General features: G+C 43.6%; 1 protein-coding gene across 4 annotated transcripts in view; it reads right to left on the bottom strand.

The window, feature by feature from the left end:
• GRIA1 (glutamate ionotropic receptor AMPA type subunit 1) overlaps positions 1 to 27,765 on the bottom strand; it is a 336,627-nt gene that overhangs the window by 19,907 nt on the left and 288,955 nt on the right. For all 4 annotated transcript variants that reach the window (XM_043913360.1, XM_043913359.1, XM_043913362.1 and 1 more), the window contains exons 12-13: positions 25,720 to 25,918; positions 21,123 to 21,370 (exon numbers count right to left, since the gene is read on the bottom strand). In XM_043913360.1, the coding sequence (XP_043769295.1) occupies positions 21,123 to 21,370; positions 25,720 to 25,918 (447 nt within the window). The remainder of the gene's footprint in view (positions 1 to 21,122; positions 21,371 to 25,719; positions 25,919 to 27,765) is intronic.

Genomic DNA, 27,765 nt, shown 5'->3' with positions numbered 1-27,765 from the left:
CACCCATTCCTCTGAGTGTTTCTCACATCACAATAGACATATATAGAGAAATATAAAAACAACGTGATTGGCATTCTATTAGTTAAGTCACAAAAGAAACAATTAGGCAAATTTCAGGAAAACCTAAGAAGTAGAAGAGGACAGAATCAGATTAAGATGTAATTAAACACTTCAGACATTTCAGGACATAGAAAAACAGATTCATCAGAAGACCATGGTTGAGCCATTTTCCTGAGGCTTTCAGAACAATCTGACTTCATTTGCTTGACTGCTGCTTAGGGTTAAAAGAGAAAGGCAGTGAAGGGTTATGAGACTTTTTGTTGGAATCGCCACGCTTAACAGTTGACAGCTTTGGAGGACCACAGACACCTTGTCCAGGAAATCAAGTTAGTATTTGGCAGATCCCAAGGCAGGGCTCTCTGGCCACATCAATGACAAGATGTACAGATAACATATCCAGGGCCATCTGTGAGGGCCAAGGGAATGGATATAAATTTCTATACCCACAATCTTCACTTGTGCCACTGAAACCCTTTCTATAGAAGTGTTGCTTATAAAAGCTTTTATTCTAGGGCCACTGATGCATGAGTTAATGGCTGGAATAATTTTGTTGACTGGATTAACCTCCTTATCCTTCAACACCTAATCTAGTTCTTTAGGCAGGGAGTTGGCTGTCTTTCAGGACATAATTTTTATTGTCTCTCATTTCACTACTTCCTCCTAAGGATTTCTCTGCTGTTGGTGGCACCTTAAGGCTCAATTTTCACTTAAAATTGAATACAATTTAAAAATTTTACTTAACCCACTCAGCTGAGGTGGATTCACAGGCTACCAGTAAGCAGTAATGGGGTGAAGGAGAGATGTTCAAAGGAGCTCTGTTGATAGTAGGCAGCCAGGGGTGATGATGATGGGAGGGCAAATGGGCCATCATATCCAGTCCTTTTCTCATGGTCTCTTGCTCTGATCGCTTTACTGTTGTGGACTTTCTGATGCCTCTTCTACCCCACTGTTGAGTATAGATGGTGGACAGGGCAGATATTTTTATTGCCTTTGTTATTAGTTTGTTTTTGGAAGAGCTAAACTTTGGCTGCTTGGTGACTAGTGTGATAAGAATCGTGTTGATCCCTCCCTGGAAAACACTTTTTGACTCACAGGAACTCCGCTTACTACAACCATTACCTTTTATTTATGTTTGTCAGTCGCTGGGCAGCTAACTAGACTGTGGCATATGGATCCCCAAAGGCGAAAGAGAAAGACTCCAAATGCTGTTTGCTGCCTGAAAAGGAGTTCATATTTATGATTTCGTCTACCCCATATTGTGAGTTTAAATGTGGCAATTTTCAAGCTGGGAAAACAATTTCCATTAACAGATCCTGGGAATGTACTCTTTAGTCGTTCACATAACTTTGTGGGCCAACTCTTTCTCTTTTCACATGCTCACTCTCAACAAACAAAAACAGAAAAAACCCAGAAATCAAACAAAGAAACAAAAAACAAATGGACTTGAGGTTTGACAACACAAAAGGGCATCATTGGGCCCCGAGATTTTTTTAGTGCAGGGATGTACAGACACTGCCCAGGTTTTGTGACCCTTCCTTCTCTTCTCCCTCTCCATTTTAAGGGAATATAGGTAGAAAGACTCAAAGTGGAAGAGGGTGTTGGTACAGTGACAGGAAACTGGGCGTAGGAGGGGAAGATGCAGGGAACAAGTGAGAGAGAGAATAACGATTAGGGTTCCCATGTCCTTAACTCTCATTTTTGCTGTGAGCTGGGCCTCCCCAAATAGACTGTTGGATCCCTGGAACACAGACAATAGTTCCCATATTTTTAGGCCTCTCCACACCACAACATTTAGTACAAGCTGCTCCATGCAGTGGAAGAGCTTGAGAAACACTTAATTTTCCCCCAAATGAATGAATGGACAAAATTAAATGCACTGTCTTCTTACATGTTTCTAACTCAGTTCTCTGGCAACCTATCTGGAACATAAAAAAGGACTAGATAGTGTGCAGAGACCATGTAAAAGGTCATGGGATGATCTCTGTAGTTGTTTTAGTGAAGGCTGATTATGGGCCAGACATTGTATTAAGTGTTTTACATGCATTGGTTCATTTAATCCTATTTGGTTGTCATATTATTGCTGTTTTCATCCCACAGACAAATACGTAACTTGCCTATGGTTCTAACCCAGCTCTGTGTGACTCAAGTCCATGTATATAACCAGTGTGCTTCCCAGCTTTCCAAAGAGCCTTCTAGCACTCACTTAGGCCTTTTGGCCCCACACTTGTTGAGTTGTCAGTTTAAAAACTTTTACTTTGCCTATGGCTCTAACACCCAAGGGTCTGTAGTCTCCAAGTCTACAGCAAAGCAAATGCAGCAGATGAGAAAAACCACCTCGTAAGCCATTTCAGAAGGTGCTAGTTTACAACTTGACTCTTTTTTTCCTTTTCTTCTTTCTTCTCCAAGTCTACAGCAAAGCAAATGCAGCAGATGAGAAAAACCACCTCGTAAGCCATTTCAGAAGGTGCTAGTTTACAACTTGACTCTTTTTTTCCTTTTCTTCTTTCTTTCATCCCTTCCAACAAGAATGATGGTCCTAGAATGATGATCACTTGCAGCTAACTGGTTCTGGTAAACTGTCTTATAATATGTGTTTTCCAGAAGATCCACTATATTGTAAATCAGTGCCATTGGTAATTGATAGTGATACTATCCTTAGAAACAGGTTATGCCCAACATGTTCAGATAGAATTTAAAGAGGTATCCATTTGATTGGCAAATATTCCCTCCTAAAGATATTACATGAAATGTAAGCTAATGAAAATGAAATGAAAGCTAAGAACTTAATAAGAACCCAGAATCACACGGAATCCAGGATCCTGTGTAGCACAGGCCATGCTCCTGACTAGCAGTAGTTTCCAGACATCTAGATTTCTTGGGTGAGGAAAAAAAATAAAGTGCAAGTGGGAGAACTAGCACAGGTGCATATTAAGTGTTAAATTTTGCTAAATAAAAATGTTTAAAGAAACCTCTAACATCACCTCCCTCTAGTTGAATTAAGGACATTTGAAGAATCAAAGAAACAGGAAGGATGACATTTCAGAATGAATTTAGACACACTATTTTTTATTCCCTCTATAATTTTAATAAAAAACAGAACTGCAAGGATCTTGCATGCTTAGCCATTCAGTTGTGTCTGACTCTTTGTGGCCCTTTGGACTGTACCCGCCAGGCTCCTCTGCCCATGGGGTTTCCCAGGCAAGAATACTAGAGTGGAATACTGGAATACTGGATGTATCTCAACAAGGCATTTATAAAGTCCTCAAATACTGATGGTTATTACATCTACTTGTTTGATTAAACCTATCCCTAGTTGAACTTTTCTCATGAGAAATCCTGTGCTTGGAGTATAGAAAAACCAACCAACCTAAAGCAAACAAACAAAAGCAGACTCAGGTATGGTCTTAATTCGACAGAGTTAAGAGTCATCTGAAAATTCCCAGATTTAGACAAATGTTCAGCGAAAAGGTGATGATTGTCCTGGGTCATTTGAGGATGCAGCTAGGCTTGTAATCACTGACATGGTGATTGATGTGCATGCCACTTACTCCCCAAAAGGGCCAGTGAGCAGAAGACACCCTCAACTTCCTGAGCCCTGACCTTCAGCCACAGGAGCTGATGGACCCAGGGAAGCCTTTGTATCAATGAATTATCTTGGGAGTGAGAAGTTAGAATTCTGGAAATACATTCTCTTGGATGACCTTGTACCTCAACTTTGTATTCTACTTTGCCATGGTGAAGAAGTATATTATCATATACTTGCAGGAAAATTAAAGTTTGGAAAAAGCAAAAACAGCTAAGGGAGATATTTCAGATAATTTTAATTGGGCCTCAACTTATGAAAGGTTAAGGACTATATTTGGGGCTTTTATTCTAAAGCAGTTGTCCACACTTCCACTCTTTCCTTCAAAACCTTGAATTCAGGCGTCTGAGCAGTGCTGGATAAAACAACCGTTGGAGTTGACGCTCAGCCTGCAACAATATGCTTGGCTTCTTCTCCTCCAAAGGAAGCTTTGTTTTTTATCAGACTAGGCTGCTAGGCATCCTGCTCTCCTTCAAACAGTGTTTCTTCCTGTTTCTCTGTACTTGAATCTTCCTGTTCTCCTGAATTCTTTCCTAACACCTGGTTGTCCTACAATGCTCCCCATGTTTTCCCTGAATTTTTCTTTGAACAGTTGATTTTTCCTTTAAAATTCCCTACTGTGACTTCCCTGGCAGTCCAATGGTTGAGACTTCGCTTTCCAATGTAGAGGGTGTAGGTTTGATCCCTGATTAGGGAGCTAAGATCTCACTCACCTTGTAGCCAAAAAAACCAGAACATTAAATTCCCTGACAACTAGCAACCAATTCACTGTATTGCCCACCACAGTTGCATGTGTGTTAGCCTTAGCCTTTACCTCAATTATAAAGCCTTTGGAGTAAAGAGTCGATGTCTTCAGATCAACTTCCCAAATACTTTATGAGGGCCCATTAAGTGTCAAGTACTATGCTAGGTACTTAGTAGGGATACGGAATACCTTGATAGGAATAAAGTCGTAAACCTTATCTTTCAAGGAACGTACAGTCTAGTGTGGGAGGGAGAGAAGTTTCTCAATAGTTCATGGAAGACTATATATGATTTTAGGATAAAGGGTTATGAAAGTACCAAAAATAGAGAGAGGGGTTAATTCTGATAGTGGGTGGAAGTTAGGAAACCTTCAGGGACTGCTTTGTGCAAAGGGAAATCAGAAGCCTCGATATAGGAATGACAGGGCCTGGGGAGTGTGGTCATGATGAGGGGAAGTTGAGCTTACTACAGCTGAGTCCCAACTGTTAACATCCTTGAATACTAACAAGTCAATATTGTACCTGTGGGCCAGGGAGATACAGAGGGTGTTTAAGCCTCAGAAGAGCAGCTCTTCCTTACTCAACACTCAGTCCTAAGTAAATAGGCATCAACTAATTAGCCAATACAATGACTTATATAAGAGATACAGACATCAAAAGTAACCCTGGATCCAGAGATGACAGAGATAATGGGTCACTGCAAAGTAAACAGGGCTCACTTGAAAATCTGGGATTGATCGTTAGTGGAAGAGAAATTAAATCTAATCTCGGAAATGCTGGAGGGCAGTATTAGATCAGGGAGATGAAACCACAGCTACACAGATTGCTGCTCAGTAGGGTGCCAAACTTTGGAATTGTTGGAGCTCTCTGGGAATTGCTATTTGAAAAGTGTCAGTTTGGTAAGACATTGTTGGTGGGACAACTGCTTGTCAGAGAAAACATGGAGGGAATTCATGAGCTAGAGATAAAGTTGGGATTCAGTCAGTGGATCCCAGAAGGCTGGTCCAATGAGCCAGGCCAATTGGTGATGAAGCTTTTATTCATCAATGGGAAAATGAGACAAGAGCAGGGTTGTATAGTGAGTTTTTAGGAAGTCGAGCTTTTCCATTGAAAGAACAATCCTTTATGTTCAATGATTTCTTTCCTTCTTTTTTGATATTAACACATTTCGTCTCTTACTAAATGACCTTGATGAGGAATGATAATTTTTTCTTTTCTTTCCATATCTTTCCTTGGCAAGATATCCCATTGTCAAGTGTACCATGCCACCCCCATTTCCTTTTTGGACATTGATGATCCATGATCTTTCTAGCCTGGGAACCACTGGACTTCTATGGGAAGACTTCAAGGGGCTCTGCATCTGCCTTTAGGAAGGGCGAGTGCAGTTACTGATGAGTGAGGTTTGAAGGCACTGAGGGAGAGCCACGAAGGGTGGGAATTTCCATGTCCTGAATTAAATGTCAGTATACAGCAAGTGATGATTCCGAGGTGGCTCAGTGGTAAAGAATATGCCTGGCAATGCAGGAGATGCAAGAGATGCAGGTTCAATCCCTGGGTCGGGAAGATCTCTGGAGTAGGAAATGGCAACCTAGTCCAGTATTCTTGCCTGAAAAATTCCATGGACAGAGGACCCTGGTGGGCTATAGTCCACAGGGTAGCAAAGAGTTGGACTTGACTGAGCACACACACATATACAAGTGAGCCTGGTCATTCTAACTCTCCTCCCATGAGGTTTGAGGCTTCTGAGGCCCAGGGTGCTCTGTCTGTGCAGAAGGCCTGGCCACCTCCTTTCTTTTTTTATACTTCTTCCTGCACTGGTCATGGCCTGTGGAGAAGGAGGTGGAAACCACTTCTACTGAGAGTTTTGAGGAGCAACCTTCTCTGGTGGTTTGTGTCCCTTTCTTGAGATTAAACCAGGCTCGTTTAGCTGGGAGTGAGAGACAGAACTTTGGCCAAGAACCCAAGCTTGTTTGACTCGCTATGCCTTGTGGAGATGGGTGGTTGAGTCTAGGACAGGACTAGGTATTTGGAGACCTGAATCCTGGACACCACTCTCTTAGTTGGACAGTGGTCTCTGAGACACCTTCTGTCCATAGTCCAGTCTGTGACATCATCAGTAGGAACCATGTAAGGGAAACACCATCTATGGACAAAAAGCTAAGGGTTCATAGAACTATACTGATCCAGTAGCTTGGGGTGGTAAGCAAAATGGGAGAGGTGAACCGATGACCAAGTAGAAAGAGTGAGTGGGTTATATCAGGAGCCTCCATGAAAATGCAGACATCCTCAGGTCTCCTTCAGAAATACACATAGGCTCAAAGTTGCCTTCACGTTGGCCATTCCAGGTGGTTTTTTCCCCTGGTTGAGTATACCCAAGGGACAGACATTTCTCTGACCTTACGAGAAGGACTGTTGGCCAGGCAGTGAGTCAGCCAGAACACAGAGGTTTTGTCTTTGGTTTCTGACTCTACAAAACAACATAAAGGAATTGGTTTAAAAGGAAGAAAAAAAAAAAAAAAGCAAAAACACATGTCTTGCACTCTCCTCTCTCCCCTCTCGGGGCTGGAGGAGAATCTGAAGGTCTGATTTGAGTCCCTCACTCACTCTCTGATCAAGTTATATGACACGTCCTGTAACTATCCCTAGAGTGACCAACTGGTTCCCTATGGCCTGGGGGTTTCCTGGCTTTAACACTAGAAATTGCACATCCTGGAAACCTGCTCAGTGTTGGGCAAACCTGGACAGCTGGTCACCCTAACTGTATCTCAGTTTTCTACTTGTAACATGGGAATAATTCTCCTGCCCCAGCTGCCCATAGTGTGAGAATCAAATGAGGTGAATAGAGGTGAAAGTGCTTTGAGATTAAATCTGGGCAAATTCAAGTGACTGGATTGGACGTACCACAAAAGCTGTACCCTGGTATGTTGGTACATGTTCTGCATGGCACACTTGGCCACTGTGGAACCTATTCATCTTTCAAGCCTCTAGTGTATATTATTCTCTGCAGTGCTTCCTGTGATGACCCAGACAAAATGGATCTAGCCTTCCTTTCTTTCCCGTTGTACTTGATGCCCCAACACAGCAGAGTCAGGACTTCATTATCCGTCATCTACTCCTCCAGCCAGACTGAGATCTCTTTAATGGTAGGGACACCATAGCTCAGACAGTAGCTGTTTGAGAAATGTTTGCTGAATGAAGGAATACTTTCCAGTTTCTAAGACATATGTTGTACCACCTGTTACTTGGACCCTCAGAAAATAGTTTTACATGTGTGACACTTGTTTCTGGCCCTGTAACTTTCTTTAGGGTCCTATGGCTAAGATTATCTGATGAAGCCCAGAGATCCAGATGGGGACCTGAGGTCTGGCCCCTCCAGCCAGGGATTCTACAGACAGAAAGCATTTTGAAGGCATGTTTGACCCCCAGGCCACCCCATATTGTGAGAAGCAGGTGTCACCAGTTCGTTGGCAGCTCACAGTAAACCACATCTGGTCCTGTAATGCAGGCCCATTTGCCAGCAGCAGCAGGCAGGCGGCTCTGTGTCAGCCACCTCAGAGATGCTTGACAAAAGATAACGGAGGGAATGATTGAAAGTCTTCCCACAAATAATAGGGGGAGTGGAAACACCATTCAGGACAAGAGCCAGCCTACTGGCCTCATCTCGACCACCTCTGGTTCAATGAAAGGAAGAAAAGCTGGGCTCATTCTAAGGACTGGCTAGCAGAAGACAGACGTCAGCGTGAAAAGAAGGCTGGGCAGACCAGCAGGACTGTTATTTTCTTGTGGACTTTAAAATGCACAGGGCCAGAATGCAGGAGAATGGTTTCCTCCAGTTATAGGGAACGGCTCCCGGGGACAAGAGGCAGCTCTGATCTCCCACGTCCCCCCGCTGGTCCTGAACCTGTCTCCAGCTCTCCTCCTCCTCCCCCTCTCCACTACCACCTCCAGCCCCTCATCTCTTCCTTCAGCAACTCCACTCCTATCTGTCTTGTAAAATGGGATTCTGTGAGAGATTTTCTATGAGAAAATGATTCCCCTGAGGAAAAACAGTAGAACACAGATGGAAAACGAATGCATGAATTAACATCCTTTTCACTCTTGTACTGTACACTTGATGTATCTTTTACCTGAGGTATGTCCTCCCCATCCCTGTTTTAAGGCCTCATTCAGGGACTACTGCTTCCTGCTGGAGGTCTTGCTAGAACTAACCCCTACCTGCGTGCTTTTCCCGCAGTACCTTATCTGGTGATTGTTCGGTCAGCTGATCTGTCTGTCCATCTATCTGTCTATCTTTATTAGTGTTAGTTGTTACTGTATGTCTTCTCTTTCCTTCTCCCTTAGCTGTGACAAGCACTCAAAATTTCAATAATTCACAGAAGAATCACTATTTCTTTTGGAAAAGTGAGAAGTTCTGGCAATGTTTCCATATGGCATTGCTAGAGCAGAACTGAGTGGAGCCTGTCCCCTCTACACAGGCATATACTTTTTTGTTCACTAAGTCCCCACCAATTCCCTAGAGACTGTCACTTCCCCATTTACAGTGTAGAGGAGTGGATAAGGGCATAGGCTCTGAAGCTGCACTGTCTGGGTTCAAATTCTGACTCTGATATCTGCTAGCTGGGTGACCTTTGATAATTTACCTAACCTCTTGGTACCATTGATTGATTATCTGTAAGAGATTCTTAATAGTACCTATATCAGTGGGTTTCTGTGAGAAGTACATGAATTAGGGAAGGCATGTGAGGACTTAGAGAGTCTTGCCATATATATTAATACCTGAATAAATATTTAATTACTATTTACCCTAGTATTTACACTGTGGTTTTGTTTCTTAGAGGAATATTGCCTATACTTAGGCCTCTGTTGAAAATGAGGAAACTACATACATATTTACCCCTAGTCCATTTCATTCATTTTCTTTTCCAGGCCCTTGGGGGCATGCAAAGTTGTAGTCCCTGCATTAGATCTTGAGACCTAATCTTGGAGGTGCCACTGTCATGATGCATTCACCTTTGCTTTCCTTAAAAGTATGTACTTAGTGCTTTGAGAATACTATACTTGGGGTGTTGGTAGAGTTCAGTTGCATGATCATGGTCATATACTTTCATGCTGTGTCTAGGAAGATCACTGGTAACAGTGAAAGGCACTATTAAGTCCCTTTAAAGAGTTGGTTCATTTAATTTGTGTTGTATGGTCTATGCAGTAAGACTAGTATTTCCTGGTACTCTGAAGTAGACAGAGCAAACACATCAACTAATTTGATCACCTGCTCATAAAGTCACAATATACATGGAAGTTGGCTGGATAGAAATCAGTCCATGTGACATGCAATCAATAGGAGTTTCCTACCAGCTACATTTTCCTTTGGGTTCTGTGGGACAATTGGCCCCTGCTTCACTGAATTGTATTTTGAATTATAGGTGGAGAGAAATAAAAAGCAGTAAGAGGAAAGAGACTGGAGTGGGGAAAAGTAGTGTTTATGGGACGCAGGGAGACTGACTTGACTAGTGCTGTGAATTTTTTTTTAAACATTCTTCCAGAGAAATAAATTTCATTCCCTTGGGAATGGAAAACATGATTAAGAGGTCATTATGCTCTTTTTCTGCTAGTTGTCTGTGCTGAGGAGGGATGAATAATATATGTAAATTTCCCCGCCTGAGTTTCTTTTGTTTGAAAACTGCTGGCTTACCACCCCCATCCATTTGGGAGGATGTGGTTTCTTTGGTTAAAAGATTCACTGGGTCTTTGTCCCCATGCTCCCCAAGGAGCAGACTGATTAGATATGATGATCCAACCACGATTGCAGCCCACAGGACTATTCATAAGACGTTCCTGAAACAGATGACCCAGAATTTCTGTGCAGGGGCTCAACTCAGGACCACTCCCTACCCATTCCTTTCAACCTCCAGATAAATAGATGGAAGCAGTGTGGCTTTCAGCTAAATGTTTGTGATACCCAGTGTAAAGGGAATAGAACTATATATCTAAACAGTTCTGTTTCCTGGTGTCCTGCAGTTTCTGCCTCTTTGTAATAAAAGGAGGCCAAGAAGGGTCTGGCTCAGAGAAGGTAATCACCACTTATTTGGGTCGATCCCCAAACTTACAGAATAGATGCTGCTCCCCTGGGAGTAGCACACTGAGGGGGTCATGAGGGAGCAAAGGGGATTAATATCCAAGAGCTCCGGAGGCACCTTGAGCCCTTCATAAGTGATTGCCTTTATCCTTAAGACAATCCTGCAGGGTTTCAGGATCCCCATTGGGAAGATGAGAAAACTAAGCCTCTGAGAGATTAAGTAATAACAATTCTTAGTCACTAAATGTGTGCCAGGCACCGTGCTAAGCACTTCATAGCATCTCATTTAATCATTTAACAACCACCGAAGGTTACGATAGTGCTACCTTCAGTTGTTATATTTGGGAAAATTGAGACTTTGGGAGTGGAAGTAACATGTCTGAACAATTTTTGTCATTAACTGGTAGCCCTGGGATTTATACTGAGTCCTAACTTCAGGGCCCTGACAATCAGTCAGTGTCCCACACTCCTGCTTGCTACTTCCCTAAGGTGACAGGATTGTAGATGTGAGAGGCAGAGTTTGAACAGGGTCTGATCTACGCAAAATACATTGCTTCTGCTATCCACAATCCCCAAGAGATAGAGCTGGGGTAGGTATGCAGTCCTTCCCCATCCTGATCTGCCTTTGTGTAACATCAGCTATCTTCTTGGGAAAAGAAAAAGACTGGGCAAATCTGAAATAAAGTTGCTGAGGGGAGAGAGGTGGAGGGAGGAGGATAGATTGAGAGAGAGAGAGAGAAAAGAAGTGCTATTTTTGACAGCATCAGCCTCTTAAAAGAAAGCACCATGCAATTTGTGTATCAGCGGGAGAACGCAGTGCTTGGGCAGGCAAATCACAGCCTGCTCTGCGCTGCTGTTCTCACCACGGTCAAGTCCATTTGTTTCTTGTGTGGTTCCTCTCCCCAGATCTTACTTGTCACCTTGCTCTCTCCACTCTCCTCCCCTTTCTCCTTAATGTGTCACTCTGCTGGTTGTGAGCTCCTCCAGGACCAGGCATGATAAAAACAGAGCCCTAACAGGAGTAAGTGTGCGTTTGCCTTCGTGATGCTGCCAGGATCCTCCAACATAAATCTGCACCATGCAGCTCCAGCCTAGCTGGGTGCTTCGTGAAGGAGTGCTTTGGCTGTGGAGGCCGCCCAGTGTCTCGTTTCCCATGATGTTCTCAGGATGCCACCTTACAAGGTGGCAGAGGCAGGGAAGTGTGCCTCTGTTAGCACGGAGTGGGGTATGTCGGGGGGAAAAAAAAGGGTTTTGTAATTAGGGTTTGTACTTAAGCTCTGTCCCATGACTCACTCTGAGAACTTGGGCAAAGCATCACCACTCTGAGTCTTAGCTTCCTAACCTGCGAAGGAAAATGATAACTTCTAAATCCTCCTAGATGAGGGGAGGATGATTGCTGGGACATTGCTAGGGTATGGAAGGCACCCACCCTGCCTGGAATATTGTAGGTATGAAATGAATACATCTCTCCCCTTCTCTTCTTTCCTCTTACATACAGTGTAAAGTGGTCTGAAGGTGAAAGTGAAGTCACTCGCTCGTGATCGACTCTTTGTGACCCCATGGACTGTAGCCTACCAGGTTCCTCTGTCCATGGGATTTTCCAGGCAAGAATACTGGAGTGGGTTGCCATTTCATCACTGAAAGAAGTCAAAAGCACTGTGGAGCTTCAGGAAGCATAGAAGTCTTTCAGGGCTGTTTTTGTTGCAGTCCATCATGGGCAAGCAGGGAAACTTAAGAAGCAATGGATGTGCCCCTTTCCATTGTTAGGCAGAGGACAGTGACGTCAGCCCGTGGTGTGACCTTGACCCTTGCACTGTGTGCCTACCTAAAGGCAAAGGGTGCAGAAGGGAAGCAGGATTCCCTAGGGAATTCAAGCAGCTCAGACAGCCAGCCACCTCCCTTTCTGGAACCTCACTTTTCTTATTTGTATATTGGTTGTAAAAATGTTAGTTGCTCGATTATGTGACTCTTTGTGACCCCCATGGACTATAGCCCTCCAGGCTCCTCTGTCCATGCGATTTCCCAGGCAAGAATACTAGAGTGGGTAGCCATTCCTTTCACCAGGGGATCTTACTGAACCAAGAATCGAACCCAGGTCTTCTGCATTGTCAGGGGGATTCTTTTCCGTCTAAGGACTAAATTGTGTGTGTGTGTTGGGGAGAGGATAAATGATCTTTTACTCCGAATAATCGTTTCTTCCTGACAGTTTCCCTCTTTATACCCACTCTGGCCTCATGGTTGAGAAGATCCCAACCTGGGATATCACGTTGCCTGGGTTGAAAACCCAGCTTTCCAGTGTCCACGCCAGGTCACCCTGGGCAAGCTCCATAACCTCTTTGTGCCTCAGTTTCCCAAATTATACAATCGGAATGAAAACAATATTACCTTCCCAGGGTTGTTGATAGGATTACATAAGCCTACAGTGTGCATCTCATACTTCAGAGAAGTGCCCGGGATGAGTCAGTGCTTGATAAATGTTAACAGCAGGTCTTAGCACCACCACTAAAAGGCTCAATTAACCGTCCCCCTGCCCCTCACCCCAGCTTGAGCTTGTGTGCTGGGCTAGGGCACCAGGTTTCTCTGCATTTTCTCTAATCCATCCCATGTGTCCTGACCTGAGAAGCTTCTGTATTGATGTAGCACTCCTCTGGCAAACCTCCAGTCTCTATTCAAACACACAAGCACACACATGCTTTCTCTTTCTGCCTCCCTCTCGGTCCCTCCCTTCTTTTTTTTCCTCTCTCCCTTTTTATCCCCCAGTTCCCTCCCTCTCTTCCTTTCTCTCTGGCTCTTCTGAAGATACAGGCAAATCCAGCCTCTCTGCTGAGAGACCTTTGCCTCTGATCAGGCCTGACCTGGGTCACAAAGTTCAGAGGGTTACCATGACAACAAGCATCCCTGGCTACCCATCAGGAGGCAAGGACCAATTGAAAGGGACTGTCATTTCCCTGGGACATACTGTATTTATTCTCAGCAGCGGACCCTGCACCAATACCATACTATGGGAAGAGGGTGGGAGGGAGGGAGAGAAAGAAATATCAGGGTTTTATTTTTTTTTAAAGTGTGTTCTCTGTGGGGGAGGACCACAGATTGTTCTCAGAGAGAGACAATTTATTTCTAATACAGAGGGATGAGGGTGGGGCTCACGTGTATTTCTGATGAACACAGTTGGTTTCACAAAGAAGGAAAAAATAAGTTATTTGGCCCAAAAGTGATTTTGTGATAGGTCTAATGGGAGGAGGATTGGGGTGGAGAATTAACATTAATGAGTACCCTCTGTGACAAGCACTTTAAGTTATTTCATCAGAACTCAGAGCAACTGCAATGAATTGTTATTACTCCAATTTTACAGAAGAGAAAACAGAGGCTCATAAAATTATAGTGACTCACCAAGCTAGATCAAACTGCTAGTAAAGTAATGGCCCTTGACCTTGAATTGAGTTTGTTTGACTTCACAGATCATGGTTTCGACACTATTCAGTGCAGTTTCCCTGTCATTCTCCCATCATAATCATCTTCCTTTTGTTTCCAAGCCACTGCTTCCTCAGAAAACATGACAACTCTCTTCCCTGACCTCCATCCTTGTCTCCCAAAGTGGACTGCTGTCCACCATAACAGAATTGCCAGGAGACTTGTGGAAACTGAACATTCCTGGACCCCACCTAGACCTGCAGAGTCAGGAATCTCAGGAATCAGAGTCTAGAAAGGGGCATTTTAAACCAGCTTCCCTAGAAGATTTTAAAGCATACTGAAGTTGGGAAGTAGTTCTTTATGGCAAGTCAACACCACCAAAACAGAATTTGTTTGTTTCCCAGTTATATTCTCAGTCAGTGTGACTCTAAAAGTAGAAAAATCTTCTTAATTGCCTTGAGATACAGTAATGTCACATGGTCCCAGTGTGGAGGTGGGCAGCTAGGAGACCTTCAATCCCTGGAAGTGAGACCACTCCCCTAAAACCTTGGGACATTTCTTCCTGAGTCATGGCCTTAACCTCCCTCCTTATTTTTAGCCAAATGCAAATGCAGACAGGTGATTCTTAGGAGATTATTTTCTAGCCTTGCTTTGTGTGAAGGGAGAAAAATATATTCAGTAGGAATGCTATTGAGATTAAAATGTTGATGAGCAATCTTGAACTTATGTCTGATTAAAAACTAAAACAGGTATAAACAAGCTGCAGTCAGTGCTGGCCTTCTCTAGTGACTCAGACAGTAAGGAATCTGCCTGCAGTGCAGGAAGTATGGGTTCGATCCCTAGATTGGGAAGATCCCCAGGAGGAGGAAATGGAAACCCACTCCACTATTCTTGCCTGGAGAGTCCCGTGGACAGAGCAGCCTGGTGGGCTGCAGTCCATGGGGTGGCGAAGAGCTGGACATGACTGAGTGACTCACACTTTCGAGGTCAGTGCTGTAGGAGGAAGACATAATTGGCATTCTCCATCATTTCTACTGCAGTGCCAGGAATTCTGTACCCCTCCCAGCCTTTCTCAACCTTCTAGTTGCCCTAGAGGTAAAATTGAGGTGGGTTAATAATTCTGTTTTTACTGTTTTACTGCTGAGTAAACTCCAGGAGTTGGTGATGGACAGGGAGGCCTGGCATGCTGCGATTCATGGGGATGCAAAGAGTCGGACACGACTGAGCGACTGAACTGAATAATTCTGTTTGGGAGGTAAACCCCATGTCTGCCTGTTTTCTGTCCTTGCCAGAATCAGTTTGTACCTGGTTATTCCTGAAGAGGAGCGCAGAAGTCCCTAGAAAGTGCCTATAACAGACTTCTTTCCCAAACTACCAAGTCATAAAGTAAGGCTTCGATGACAAACATAGAACCACTTCTTCTATCTGTCCCCATCTCCTTATGATCTGTAACCACATTCATGATCTCCTACCCAAATGACCACAGCAGCTTTCTAAATAACCTTCCCTGCCTGCAGTCCTCCTCACTTTGGTCCACCTCACAAACCACTGCCAGAATCATCTTTGGGAGTCTGTCTGACACGGTCCCTCCATCAGTGGCCTTCAGTGACCCCTACTGACATCAGATAAAAAATACAGAGACATTTGACATTCTTTTCACTGTGACCACAATCTGTGGCTCTTGCTTATTAATGTGCACGCTAGTTCAAGTGGATTCTTGTTCCTGAAAACAAGTCCTATGTTTCCCCACCTCTGTCCTTGCTTTTCCTCTGTCCCCTCCACCTGGAGTCCCTTCTCACCTATCACGGTTTCTTCAGGGGCCTATCTTGGTTGTTACCTCAGTGTTGAAACCTTTGGAAATCCTCCCATTCCAATGTTGACTCTCCTCCTCTTGCATGTCTGACTCTCTTAGGGCATTGAGTAGACTATCAGGTATCTATATAATACTGCTAATGAGCTAAGCTTGATCATGCATTATTTAAGGGCTGGAATCGTGTCTCTCTCACCACTAATCCCTGAAGTGCAGCACACGGTTCTTTGTGTGAAGAAAAGGAATCTGTGAAGCTGTGTGGAAATCATGGGGAGTGGGTCTTAGACCCTCACCCACTAAGCTGCATTCTCTTCCTGTCACCTTGGCTCACACATCCGGCATGGACAAGACATGTGACAGAACACAAAACATGTCATGATCACAGGGACCAGAGAAGACTCCGTGTAACCACAGTCACAGTTAAAGACCAGGCTTTGACCAATGTCCCAGTTAGGGTATAACTCTCAGCAAATCCATTAAACTCCTGATAGATGGTTTGTGAAGGAGCATCATTACTTGAGATTTTAAGTCAGGCCAATCTGGTGTGGATTCCTTCTTGGTTGGGAAAACAGGGGCCATGCTCCCTTAGTTAGGAAATTTGAACACGTCGCCTCCAACTGAAGGGAGTATTTATCATAATAAAGAAAAGAAACTTCAGACCAGCAGATACACTGAGTTGGCAGCAGAAGTTGGCAATAGATCACAATTAGTAGGTTTACCAATTATCTTCCCCCAGTGACCGGCATTGGCTGTGCAGGTCTTTATCCACAACCTCAGGGCTTCGGAAACAAAACTCAGCCCCTCACCCAACCCCCAGCATGCAGGGACAGCCAACAAACAGCATCTGTTTCAAAGAAATGCCACCTGTCCAAATAGAAAAATCAAGCACCGTACCACCTCGCTTCCTGAGTATCTGTTTCCAGAGCAGAAGAGACAAACACACCATTCTGTCACTGACACAGCCTTTTACGGTTCCGCAGGGACACGCCTGGCCCCTGCCAAGTAGACTTGGCAAGTTTTAGAGGAACATTTGGGCCTTAGCTATCAGTTCTCTGACCTTATGGGGCAGAGCTGGGTGATCCGCCTTGGAGGAGCCTGATGCTTCTTGGAGGAGGCAGGCTGGAAGGGAGTGAATGCCCTGCAGGTGTGATCAGGTCTAGCTTTCTGGAGAGCAGGTGGTGGAGGGGACCGCCAGGGAGGTCCTTTCTTGCCGTGAACACTGGCACTAAGTCTGGAGCACACCTTCCTGTGAGGACTCCAGGAGTCCCACCTTTCACAGGGTGGAAGAGAAGTTTGCAACATCTGTGGTGTGAACACTCCTAAAGAGTCTGCAGTTCTGTGAATGGTTAGACAGTGTTTAGAAAGGTATTTTCTGTGATTCTAAATACTTCGAGGACAACACTGCTTTCCTCTGCTGTATCATCTTTAAGCACCTTGAAGCCCCTTTTCAGTGGGGACCAAAGGTATCGTGTATCATTACTACCCTTTATGCCATTGCTCACTTCCCATCTCTGCCATGCAGAACCATTTGCAAGGATCAGATCAGTGGATCTGAGATTGTTGGGGCGGGCACATGTGTCTGTGGCAGTTCATTTGCCATGATTTGCTGGTATTCGACCATGCCTGGAGGAATCAGCATAATCTGGTCGAGTGAGGCAGAGACATGAAGGAAAACTGGCTGGGCTGTATGCGTGCATATGTGGTTATTTACTCATATTTTCTGCAGCTGTTTTGCAATGGGATGTTTCCTGGGACCTCTACGCTACTGGTTGCTAGAATGATTCCTTTTATTGCAGAGATGAGAAGTAGAATCCCCTAGAGGGAGGAGGGCTTTTCCCAGACCAACAACTCAAGGCCCTCTTAGGATGAGAGTTGCTCTTCTGTTTTTGAGTCAGGGAGCCCCATGGCTATCATAAAGGTTGCCAATGGAAAGAAAGGAGAACTGGGAGAGAGCTGTGGGCATATGGCCACCATTTATGTATTCTTGACGTGCACATTAACCACCAGTGGTCTGACTTGGAAGATGTTCCTTTTCATTGCTCTTTCCTTTTATCTTGCTCTTTTTTTTCTCCAAACAGTAAATGACTTGTTATGTCTTACAGAGATATAAGCAATAGAATTAAGTATTTCTTTAATATAGAGTTGAACTATTTTCAATACTTATCCCAGAAAGAAACTTTGATCATGTAAAACCCATAAAGGCAGTGTTACTGCTCAAAAAAGTGGTGCATTAAAAAAAAGAAGTGCATTAAAGTGAGCATTCACTATCACCTTTAGACTTCAAAGTGGTGAGTAGATGCTCTGGGCTCCAAAAGTCCATGTGCAAATCTTTGAGTTGATGGTTATTGTTTGACCCATGTGCATAGGTACTGGGAAACCTGTTCTAAGACCAGTCTTCTGCCTTTAATGGCGCTGTCGGTCATGGACCCCAGCACAGTGTTAGAGTAAGAACAACCACGGGCTGTGAAGTCAGACTGCCTGGACTTGAAATCTGGCTCCTTTTGTTAGCTGTGTCCACTTGGTCAGGTAACTTAGTTCTGTGCTGCTGTTTCCTCATCCATACGATGGGGATGGTGGTACTTCATAGGGAGATCAAGAGGCTAGTATGAGATAATGCATAGTACAGTGTGTGGCATGTGGTAGGCAGTCACTCAGCAGTAGCTTTTATTATGGTGGAAAGTCATTTGAATTGCCAGCTGACCTGAGATTTGTGTTCATGTTACTGACTTTGTCACTATGTTCCAGGCATCCATGTGTGGGATAGGGAGATGGAGGTAATGTATTGAGTGGGCAGTTCATGTCACTTTCTGTACCTTTCCCCTGCCCTCAACTTTGCATCCAAATATTTGGATCACATGAGGTCCCTGACTTAATAAAACCTTCAGTAAATTATAACAGTGCAGCATCATTGGTGTTCCTGGACCTATAAAAGTGCATTCTCTACTTTGGGCCTTTCTAGGGTGATGCTTTGTAAGTATCTCAAAGTCTCTTGCCAAGCACTGTCCTCAGGAGCCTCTTTGAACTTTGCCTAAATGTGTACAAAGAGCTTTTTAAGTTCTTCCAGACAAAAATGCATGATTTATAAAATACCAGGCCATTTTGTTTCCTTTTATTAGGTCACATTCAATTATTTTTATATTCCTACAGATATGTTTATTTCCTGATATTTGGACAGTTAAAATTCTTCAATATATTTTCATTTCTATTCAGATAAGGACAAAAATCCTTAACACAATCTATTTACACTTTATCATTCTCTAGTCATAGCTAAACCTTTTCTCTTAGTTATTATCTGTGTTCTAGGAGGATTTAGCTTCTTTTGGTTTATCAGCTGTACCATAATTTCTTGTCTTAAGAGTCTTTGCACGTTCCGTTCCCTCTGCCCAGACTGTTCTCTACCTCTCCCTTCACTGACCTTACTTAACTCCTATTGATACATCATATTTCAGCTTGGAAAAGAGTATCCTTGGAAGAGTCTTCTCAGTCATATCCCACCCATCCTGCATTCCAGTTGGACTTTGTTATCTCTGGTTGTATTTGAGATCTTCTCTTTATCTTTACTGTTCTGTAGTTTCGACTGAATCAGTTGCTGGTTTTCATCTTTTTATCTGGCTTGGGAGTCAAAATTTTTGAATCTGAGTATTTATGTTTTCCATAAATTCTGGAAAATTCCCTTCAAATATTACCCCTGCTTCACCCTCTCTTGTCTCCATCTGGAACTTAAAGAAGATGCACCTGGGGTTTTTTTTTTTCTTTTTCTTTCTCATGTCTCTTCACCTCTTTATTATAATTTTTTATCTTTCTATGTGATATTCTAGGGAATTTTATCTGATTTTTTCAGGTACACTAATTTTCTCTTTAACTCTGTCTAATTTGCTGTTTAACACTTTCACTGACATTCTATATTAATGACTACTTTTCTTCTCTAAATCCTAACTGGTACTTTTCTAAATATGTCTGGTCTTTTATGATATTGCCTTTTTCTTTTAAAAGTATTGTTGATTGCTTTTATGTTTTTACTTTTACTTCTTATTCTTGCTCATGTATTATATGTTGTCACATAATTTATAACTTTTTCCTGCTTAGGGCAGCCTCAGTATAATTAGCTTATTACTATGGTTTTGATTTCCTTTTTGGTGTAGAAATTTCTTAACTTGCATTTAAAAGGCAACTTGTTATATCTTTCTCCAGTATATCTAGGTGTTTTATAGTGGAAGTTTTATTCTGCCAAATTGTTGAAAGTAGGTGTCCTCTATGTCCCGTTTTATAGACTATCATACTAGTCGTGGACCATTAAACAATAATCATCTGTTTAATGTCTTTCTTCCCTTCAAGAATGTAGTTCCATGGGGACAGGGACCATGTTTGTCTTACCCCCAAATTGTAGCTCCAACTCCTAGCCTAGTGCCTAGATTGTTGTAGGGATCAATATTATTGAAATAATTGAATGATATGGAGGCAGCGGTGGCTCTGGATGTCATGTCATGATGGGTTAGGAGCCCCTCTCCATCTTTTTACAACCTTTTACACACTCTCACCTTTCCTTGAATGCTTTACTCTTCCCTAAAATGATTTAATCCTTCTGTAATTGACATAATATCTTACAGGTGACTTCACACTCTATTGCCTGTAATTACCTTCTGTATAGTTTATTCCATTTGAACTTAAAACCACTTTAAACCTAGGAAAGGATTAGGTGATTATCCTCTCTTTATAGATGAGGATACTGAAGGTCGGGGAGATGATATGTCTTACCTTTTGTAAGACAGTCATTAGTAAATCTCGAAGTTAAATCTAGGCCTTTTGACTTTAGTTCTATAAGACTCTGCCATAACTCTTTGGAATGCATACCAGAGACTCTTAATGTGAAAATAAAGTCCTCTTTGCTTCTTTCCTGAACTACCTATCTCTTGCTCAAGAAATCAGCATCTAGGACAGAATGGGTGCCGACACTCAATTGGTGTCATTTCAGTTTCGATGGCTAGAATCTTAGGACTCAAATGACTTGATTTTTCATTTGGACCACGTGTTTGTTTCTTTGGAGACAAACATTACAAACCACCTTCAAAGAATTCAGGTTGCTGGAGAACCCTGTTTGTGGCCCAGTTGGATGTGGAGGTGTCTGGTAAAGGGTGGCATGTTACAAGTCACACAATAGAAACACAAGGTTCATCAATGTTGAACACTGGGAGGGGTGAGACGAGGCATGGAGAAAGAGCACGCGGGCAGCGACAGTCAGAGCAAGCTGAGGCCCCCGGGTCAATTTCCAACCTCCGGGCTGAAGATCGCAGGTGGCTGGAATCTCCCAGGCCCACAGGTATCCGAGAAGAGACCTCCCGACAGCTCCCGTGTAGCGCTGGAGCATGTGGCAGACACAGCAGCTTCCCTTCTGAGGCAGGGAGGGGAGAGGGAGTACCGAGGAAGCAAATCTTGGCTACTTACCTCAGGGCGGACCCCTTGGGCGTCGCAATGCCATAGCCTTTGGAATCCAAGTTACCTCCCACCTTCATGGTGTCACAGGGTTTCCGCTGCTCAATGTACTCATTCATGGTGGACTCTAGAAGGTAGGCGTATTTGCCTTTGGATTTCCTTACTCGGATCATCCCCTCCTCTGTGGTCCGCACAAACACGGATGGCTCTGCTGACTTCATGTACGTCCACATCTTCTCAAACACGGCGATTTTAGACCTCTGGCCAGGGACAGAACAAAGCTGGAATGAAGCACGGGCTGCGCTTGGCATGGAGGTCGGCGCACACACACTAATGAAGAGCTGAATGTGGCTTGATCACACATTCATGAGCGAGATTAGCTCAGGAAGAAACAAATTATGAGTGATTGCAAAATAAGAGGCTCTAATTAGTACCAGTAGGCTCCAAAGTACAAATATCTTGCAAATACAGAATGAATAGGAGAACTCAGAATCTTTTAATTACTGCTAAGTAGTTAGATTCCTCTTAAACATGGGAAGAGTTAAGAAACTGGGGCTCTGTCTGACTCTTAAAGACATCAAAGGATCTATCCATTGTTCAATAAGGTCATATTTACACAGTCCTGAAGAAGTGGAGAGCTGACTACAGTTGGAATCTGAGTTCATCATTAAAAGACAACAACAAAGAATTTTTAGATCATAGGTGCCAAGTTACAGTCATCTCATATTGCAAGACTGTTCTCAGAATGTAATTTGTTGTCCGATAAAGTTAATAACTTGGGACTTGATATGGTCTTCTGCTAACATTTCAAAAGCCTCTACACCCAGCCAAGCTGCTTTCCTCATTTCCTCCTGAACTCATTTTAGACCTTCCTTCCTTTGTGACTTCACCTCATTTGTTCACTCCCCTGGAGATGCTGGTTCTCTCCAGCCACATTCCACTCATTATCTCACAGGTCAGAACAAGTATTGTGTATTCCAAGACTATCTTGGCTCCAAGGACAATAGCTCTCAAACTCTAGTGGGCACCAGAATCATGTATGGAGACTATAAATATGCAGGACCCAGGCTCTAAACCTAGAGATTTTGATTCAGCAGGTCTGGGGTGGGGCCTAGAATAAATTTTTTTCAGAAGCTCCCCATGTGATTCATCTGCATGGCCTGTGTGGCCCTCACTTTAGAAGGAATGTTGTGAGGATTGATACTGCTCTACGACACATAGTCCGGTCACTCACTGGATATCCAGGCTAGACTGTTAAGGATTGAGAGCCAGTCACACTTGGGCACAGGTCTCAAGTTTGTGGGCACTACCTGGGGATGGGGGACATCTTCCCTTCTGTGGGTCCTTCACAGAATCTAACCTTTCATCTAGCAGGCTTTTGGTCAGGGTCCATGATCCAGTACAACAAATCAGCATTGTCCTGTGTGATGTTATTCCCAAAAAGTGTCCCTTCATTGGCAGGTATTAAATAGATGTATTTTAGGGCTACTGATGTCTAGCTTTTGAAAATGCTTTGTAAATGGACAAGTGTTAAACACATATGCTCGTGTGTATGTATGTGTATGCATGTGTGTTCTTAGTCGTGTCAGATTCTTTGTGACCCCGTGGACTTTAGCCCATCAGGCTCCTCTGTATATGAAATTTCCCAGGCAAGAATACTGGAGTGGATTGCCCTTTCCTCCTCCAGGGCATCTTCCCGATCCAGGGATTGAACCCATGTTTCTTGCATTGGTAGGTGGATTCTTTACCGCTGAGCACCTGGGAAACCCTAAACACATATAAGGGACTATATTTTTAAACTTTTTATTTTGTATTGGAGTATAGGCAATTAAATTCTCCAAGCCAGGCTTCAGCAATACGTGAACTGTGAACTTCCAGACGTTCAAGCTGGTTTTAGAAAAGGCAGAGGATCCAGAGATCAAATTGCCAACATCTGCTGGATCATTGAAAAAGCGAGAGAGTTCCAGAAAAACATCTATTTCTGCTTTATTGACTATGCCAAAGCCTTTGACTGTGTGGATCACAATAAACTGTGGAAAATTCTGAAAGAGATGGGAATACCAGACCACCTGACCTGCTTCTTGAGAAACCTTTATGCAGGTCAGGAAGCAACAGTTAGAACTGGACATGGAACAACAGACTGGTTCCAAATAGGAAAAAGAGTACATCAAGGCTGTATATTGTCACCCTGCTTATTTAACTTATATGCAGAGTATATCATGAGAAACACTGGACTGGAAGAAGCACAAGCTGGAATCAAGATTGCTGGGAGAAATATTAGTAACTTCAGATATGCAGATAACACCACCTTAATGGCACAAAGTGAAGAAGAACTAAAAAGCCTCTTGATGAAAGTGAAAGAGGAGAGTGAAAAAGTTGGCTTAAAATTGAACATTCAGAAAACTAAGATCATGGCATCTGGTCCCATCACTTCATGGCAAATAGATGGGGAAACAGTGGAAACAGTGTGAGACTGTATTTTTTTGGGCTCCCAAATCACTGCAGATAGTGATTGCAGCCATGAAATTAAAAGATGCTTACTCCTTGGAAGGAAAGTTATGACAAACCTAGACAGCATATTAAAAAGCAGAGACATTACTTTGTCCACAAAGGTCTGTCTAGTCAAGGCTATGGTTTTTCCAATGGTCATTTATGGATGTGAGAGTTGGACTATAAAGAAAGCTGAGCGCCGAAGAACTGATGCTTTTGAATTGTGGTGTTGGAGAAGACTCTTGAAAGTCCCTTGGACTGCAAGGAGGTCCAACTAGAGCATCCTAAAGGAGATTAGTCCTGGGTGTTCATTGGAGGGACTGATGTTGAAGCTGAAACTCCAATACTTTGGCCCCCTGATGCGAAGAGCTGACTCATTGGAAAAGACCCTGATGCTGGGAGGGATTGGTGGCAGGAGGAGAAGGGGGCGACAGAGGATGAAATGGCTGGATGGCATCGCTGACTCAATGGACATGAGTTTGAGTAAACTCAGGGAGTTGGTGATGGACAGGGAGGCCTGGCGTGCTGCGATTCATGGGGTCGCAAAGAGTCGGACACGACTGAGTGACTGAATTGAACTGAACTGATAGGCCAATCAACAATGTTGTGATAGTTTCAGGTGGACACGAAAGGGACTCAGCCATACAAAGGGACTATATTTTTTAAAGACAGTTACTACTAGAGTCAGCCAACCTATCTAATCTAGTGATTGATATGTAGATTACAGATTTCTTTATATATGTAATATGTCATTATTCCTCGTGCACAATATCAGGATTATTTTCTTGATATCAACAGGAGTTGGCAAAATACTGACATATATTTAGGTTGTTGTTTGAGCCAGCTGATCTCAAAAGATATTTGGGCCCAGGAAAATTCTAGCTCTCAAGGAAAAATGAATGGAGATAGTTACTGGGAATGTTAGTGAAGCATTTGGTAGAGGGAGTTTTAAGATAGTCTTCAATCAAGTAAACTAGGTGATTTGTTTCATAAGTGGGTACCAGTGTGCACACTGGCCTGGGGGTGAAGATCCCTGGATTCCAGGCTTCTATCTACTGATAACTTTCCCCATTTGTTCCATGAGGAGTTTGGGCATGGTCACCTTTCAGTTCCTTGCTAACTTGAAATATTTGATTCTTTACATGAAGATTCATCATTCAAGCAACAATGTCCTGGGCAGGGGGAGAAAAAAAAGAAAGGAGAAAAGGGAGGGAGGATCTCAAATTAGGAAAAGAAATACCCCGGATAAATCATGGGATCTACAATATATTGAATATTCTCTTATAGGAAACTGAGAAATAGATAAAATCAGCTGTGCCCAGATTTTCAGATCACCTTCCGGGCTCAGAACCACCAAAACACACAGCAGGGCAATGGCAAGATGCATTTTGACCTGATAGGATGGTCACAGCAGGGAGAGGGGCTGCAGACAGCTTGAGCTGCAGAGTGCTCTGGGCAACAGTATGCAGAAAATTAATATGTCCCCTCCGCCTCACCCCAGTGCCCCCAGCACTGAGGCCGCACTCACAGTCGCTGGGTGTGAACTATCAGGAAAATCTCATCTCCAGGAGCATGAAGACAGCGTTAGTGGCAGGGAGGACGGGAAAACAGGCTTGGGGTGTTTGTTCTCGGATCTCTCTATCATCTGCAGCTCCCACAGCCCTTCACACATCTTAATTAACTGTCGATGGAGGACTGAGTGACTCTGGGTTGGGGCTGCCAAGGAGCTCTCGGCTGCCATGGGGATGACAAACTAGGGTTTTCAGAGATTAAAAAAAAAAAACAAAAAACAACTGTTTGTAATCAGTAACTAACAAGACTGAAGGTGCCTGTGGGAGCAGGAAGGGAATTGTTTATCATACAGTCTGCAGTCCTCAAAGAACCTGGTACAGACAAGGGTATGTGAGGGGGTCTAATTCAGTGGAAGAGCTTTGAAGTCCACGAATATAGAAATGGAGGGTGTTTGGGGGATCTGTATAAAGCTGAGAAATGTTCTCAGTGTCCCTGGTGTACACTCACTTAAGCAGTTGCCTGTAATCTCATGCTCTCTGAGAGGGATATTTTAATGACGGTATTGGTTCCCTTCTGTGGAAGTGCCCCGGACAAGGGATGTCCCTACCCTGAAGAACTCCTTCGTAGATCCCGCTTCTAGGGTCCCGTAAGCGATTTCTGTCTGCTTTGCAAGGTCCTCAGCACTCTCAATGGGAGACACCATCCTCTCCACCGTCAGGAAGGCGGCCAGATTGGCTGTGTAGGAGGAGATGATGATCAAGGTGAAGAACCACCAGACGCCGCCCACGATGCGGCCAGACAAGGACCTGCAGGCCAAAGGGAAGAGATGTCAGGAGCACAGACATCAATTATAGAAGGCTGTGTGATGGGTGGTGCTAGTGGTAAAAAACCCACCTGCTAATACAGGAGACATAAGAAACGTGGGTTCAGTCCCTGGGTCGGAAACATCCCCTGGAGAGGGAATGGTAACCAACTCCATTATTCTTGGCTGGAGGATCCCATGGACAGAGGAACCTGGCGGGCTACAGTCCACAGGGTTGCAAAAAGTCAGACGTGACTGAATCAACCTAGCACACACACATGTGGGAGGGGCCAAGGGCTAGCCCCAGCTCATCAGCAGAGCTGTCAAACCCTATTGCAACCATCTCTTCTGTCAGCAGAGTGTGAGAATCCAAATGTCAGAGCCTCCTGTGCATTTTCGTTCCTTATCGTGGATAAGGACTTGTGGGGTTGCCACTCAGGGGTGAGACAGCTCTGCAGGTACATCTTCACACTCACTGTCACACATGCATACATATCGAGACACATGCCAACAAAGAGATATGTCAACACCTGCCCATGAAATCACCAACATGTATAAATATTCTGTTATGTGCAGTTACATATATGCCAAATGTTTGAATATACATATGTGAATGCAATGCATTTACACACATGTGGCACACATTTTATCATGTCCAGAAATGTTTTCAGACTGCCTTCTTGCCAATGCCCTCCTGGCTGGCAAAGGCCACCAAAATGATGGATTTTAGAAGGAAGGGAAGGGAGAACATTTTAGAAAGAAAAGACACCACCAGCATTCTGTTCAGCCACTTTGGGGAATGTCATTGTTGAGTGCAGGCACAGTTCTCCTCTTACCATGGTGAAAGAGAACTTGGTTGAAATAAAAGACAAAGGATAGTCTAATCTGGATCAAAGTGGCAAATATGACAATCATACATGAGAAATTCATCCTTGAGATTATTGTCATATTTTCTTCTCTTATTCCCAAAGCTGTGAAGAGAAACATGACCAGACAAGAGTTCTACTGTGACTATTTGGATTTAGCTAGGAGATTTCAAGTCCAGAGCTTCCCAAAGATATTACCAATGATGTTGATGTTATATGGTCTGATTTTATGTGGTGGCCAGATGTGGCATCAAGTCAGACTCAGTCAGATAGTGACAAAGTTATTCCATTACTCCTTCCATCCTGCTCAGTTTGTTAAGGAAGTATCATCCCGAAGCTGCCGTACCCTTAATCCCTTTATAACACGTGCTCTGACAGCCTCAAGCTCAAGGGTGACAATGCTTAACTAGAACCTCATGCTTAACATCGAGAGCAATCACTAGTCCAAACCACTGAGTTTTACTGATAAAGAAACTCAGGAGTCCCAAGTCACACTGACTCAGGAGCAACACCCAGGCCTGCTGGCTGGCTTGATTGTTGAGACCTTGTCAACCCTCTCTGTATTATTCCTACGTTCCTGTCTCTTCCACTTTGTTTTGGTTCCTGGGAGATTCCTTTTCACTCTAGGCAGACAGTGTTCACCCCAAGAAAACCAACAAATACTTATTGCTTGCTCTATGGCTAGCACTGTCCTAGATGCTTCAGAGGAAGAGGGAAATAAAAGAAGACTTATTCAAAGGAGTGAAAGCCTGAGAGTGCAACAAAACTATGTCCTTTGAAGAACAGCTGCAGGAAGAGGGGAGGCTATACAGGAAGAAGAGACTTGGAGAGGTGTGTTCACTGAAGGACTGACGTGAGGCTTGTGCCACATGACCTGATCCGGGCGCATTTGGCAGAAGTTACAGGAAACAGATGCTGTCTGAATAAGAGGAAGATATTTTTGATGGGGAGTGTAGTGCAACGGTGGCTATTCTGGGGGTGAGAG

This window comes from Cervus elaphus, chromosome 9, assembly GCF_910594005.1.
Source record: "Cervus elaphus chromosome 9, mCerEla1.1, whole genome shotgun sequence".
In the NCBI taxonomy this organism is placed as follows: Eukaryota; Metazoa; Chordata; class Mammalia; order Artiodactyla; family Cervidae; genus Cervus; species Cervus elaphus.
The sequence above is the reverse complement of the archived record's forward strand: the minus strand, read 5'-3'. Positions and strand labels throughout refer to the sequence as shown.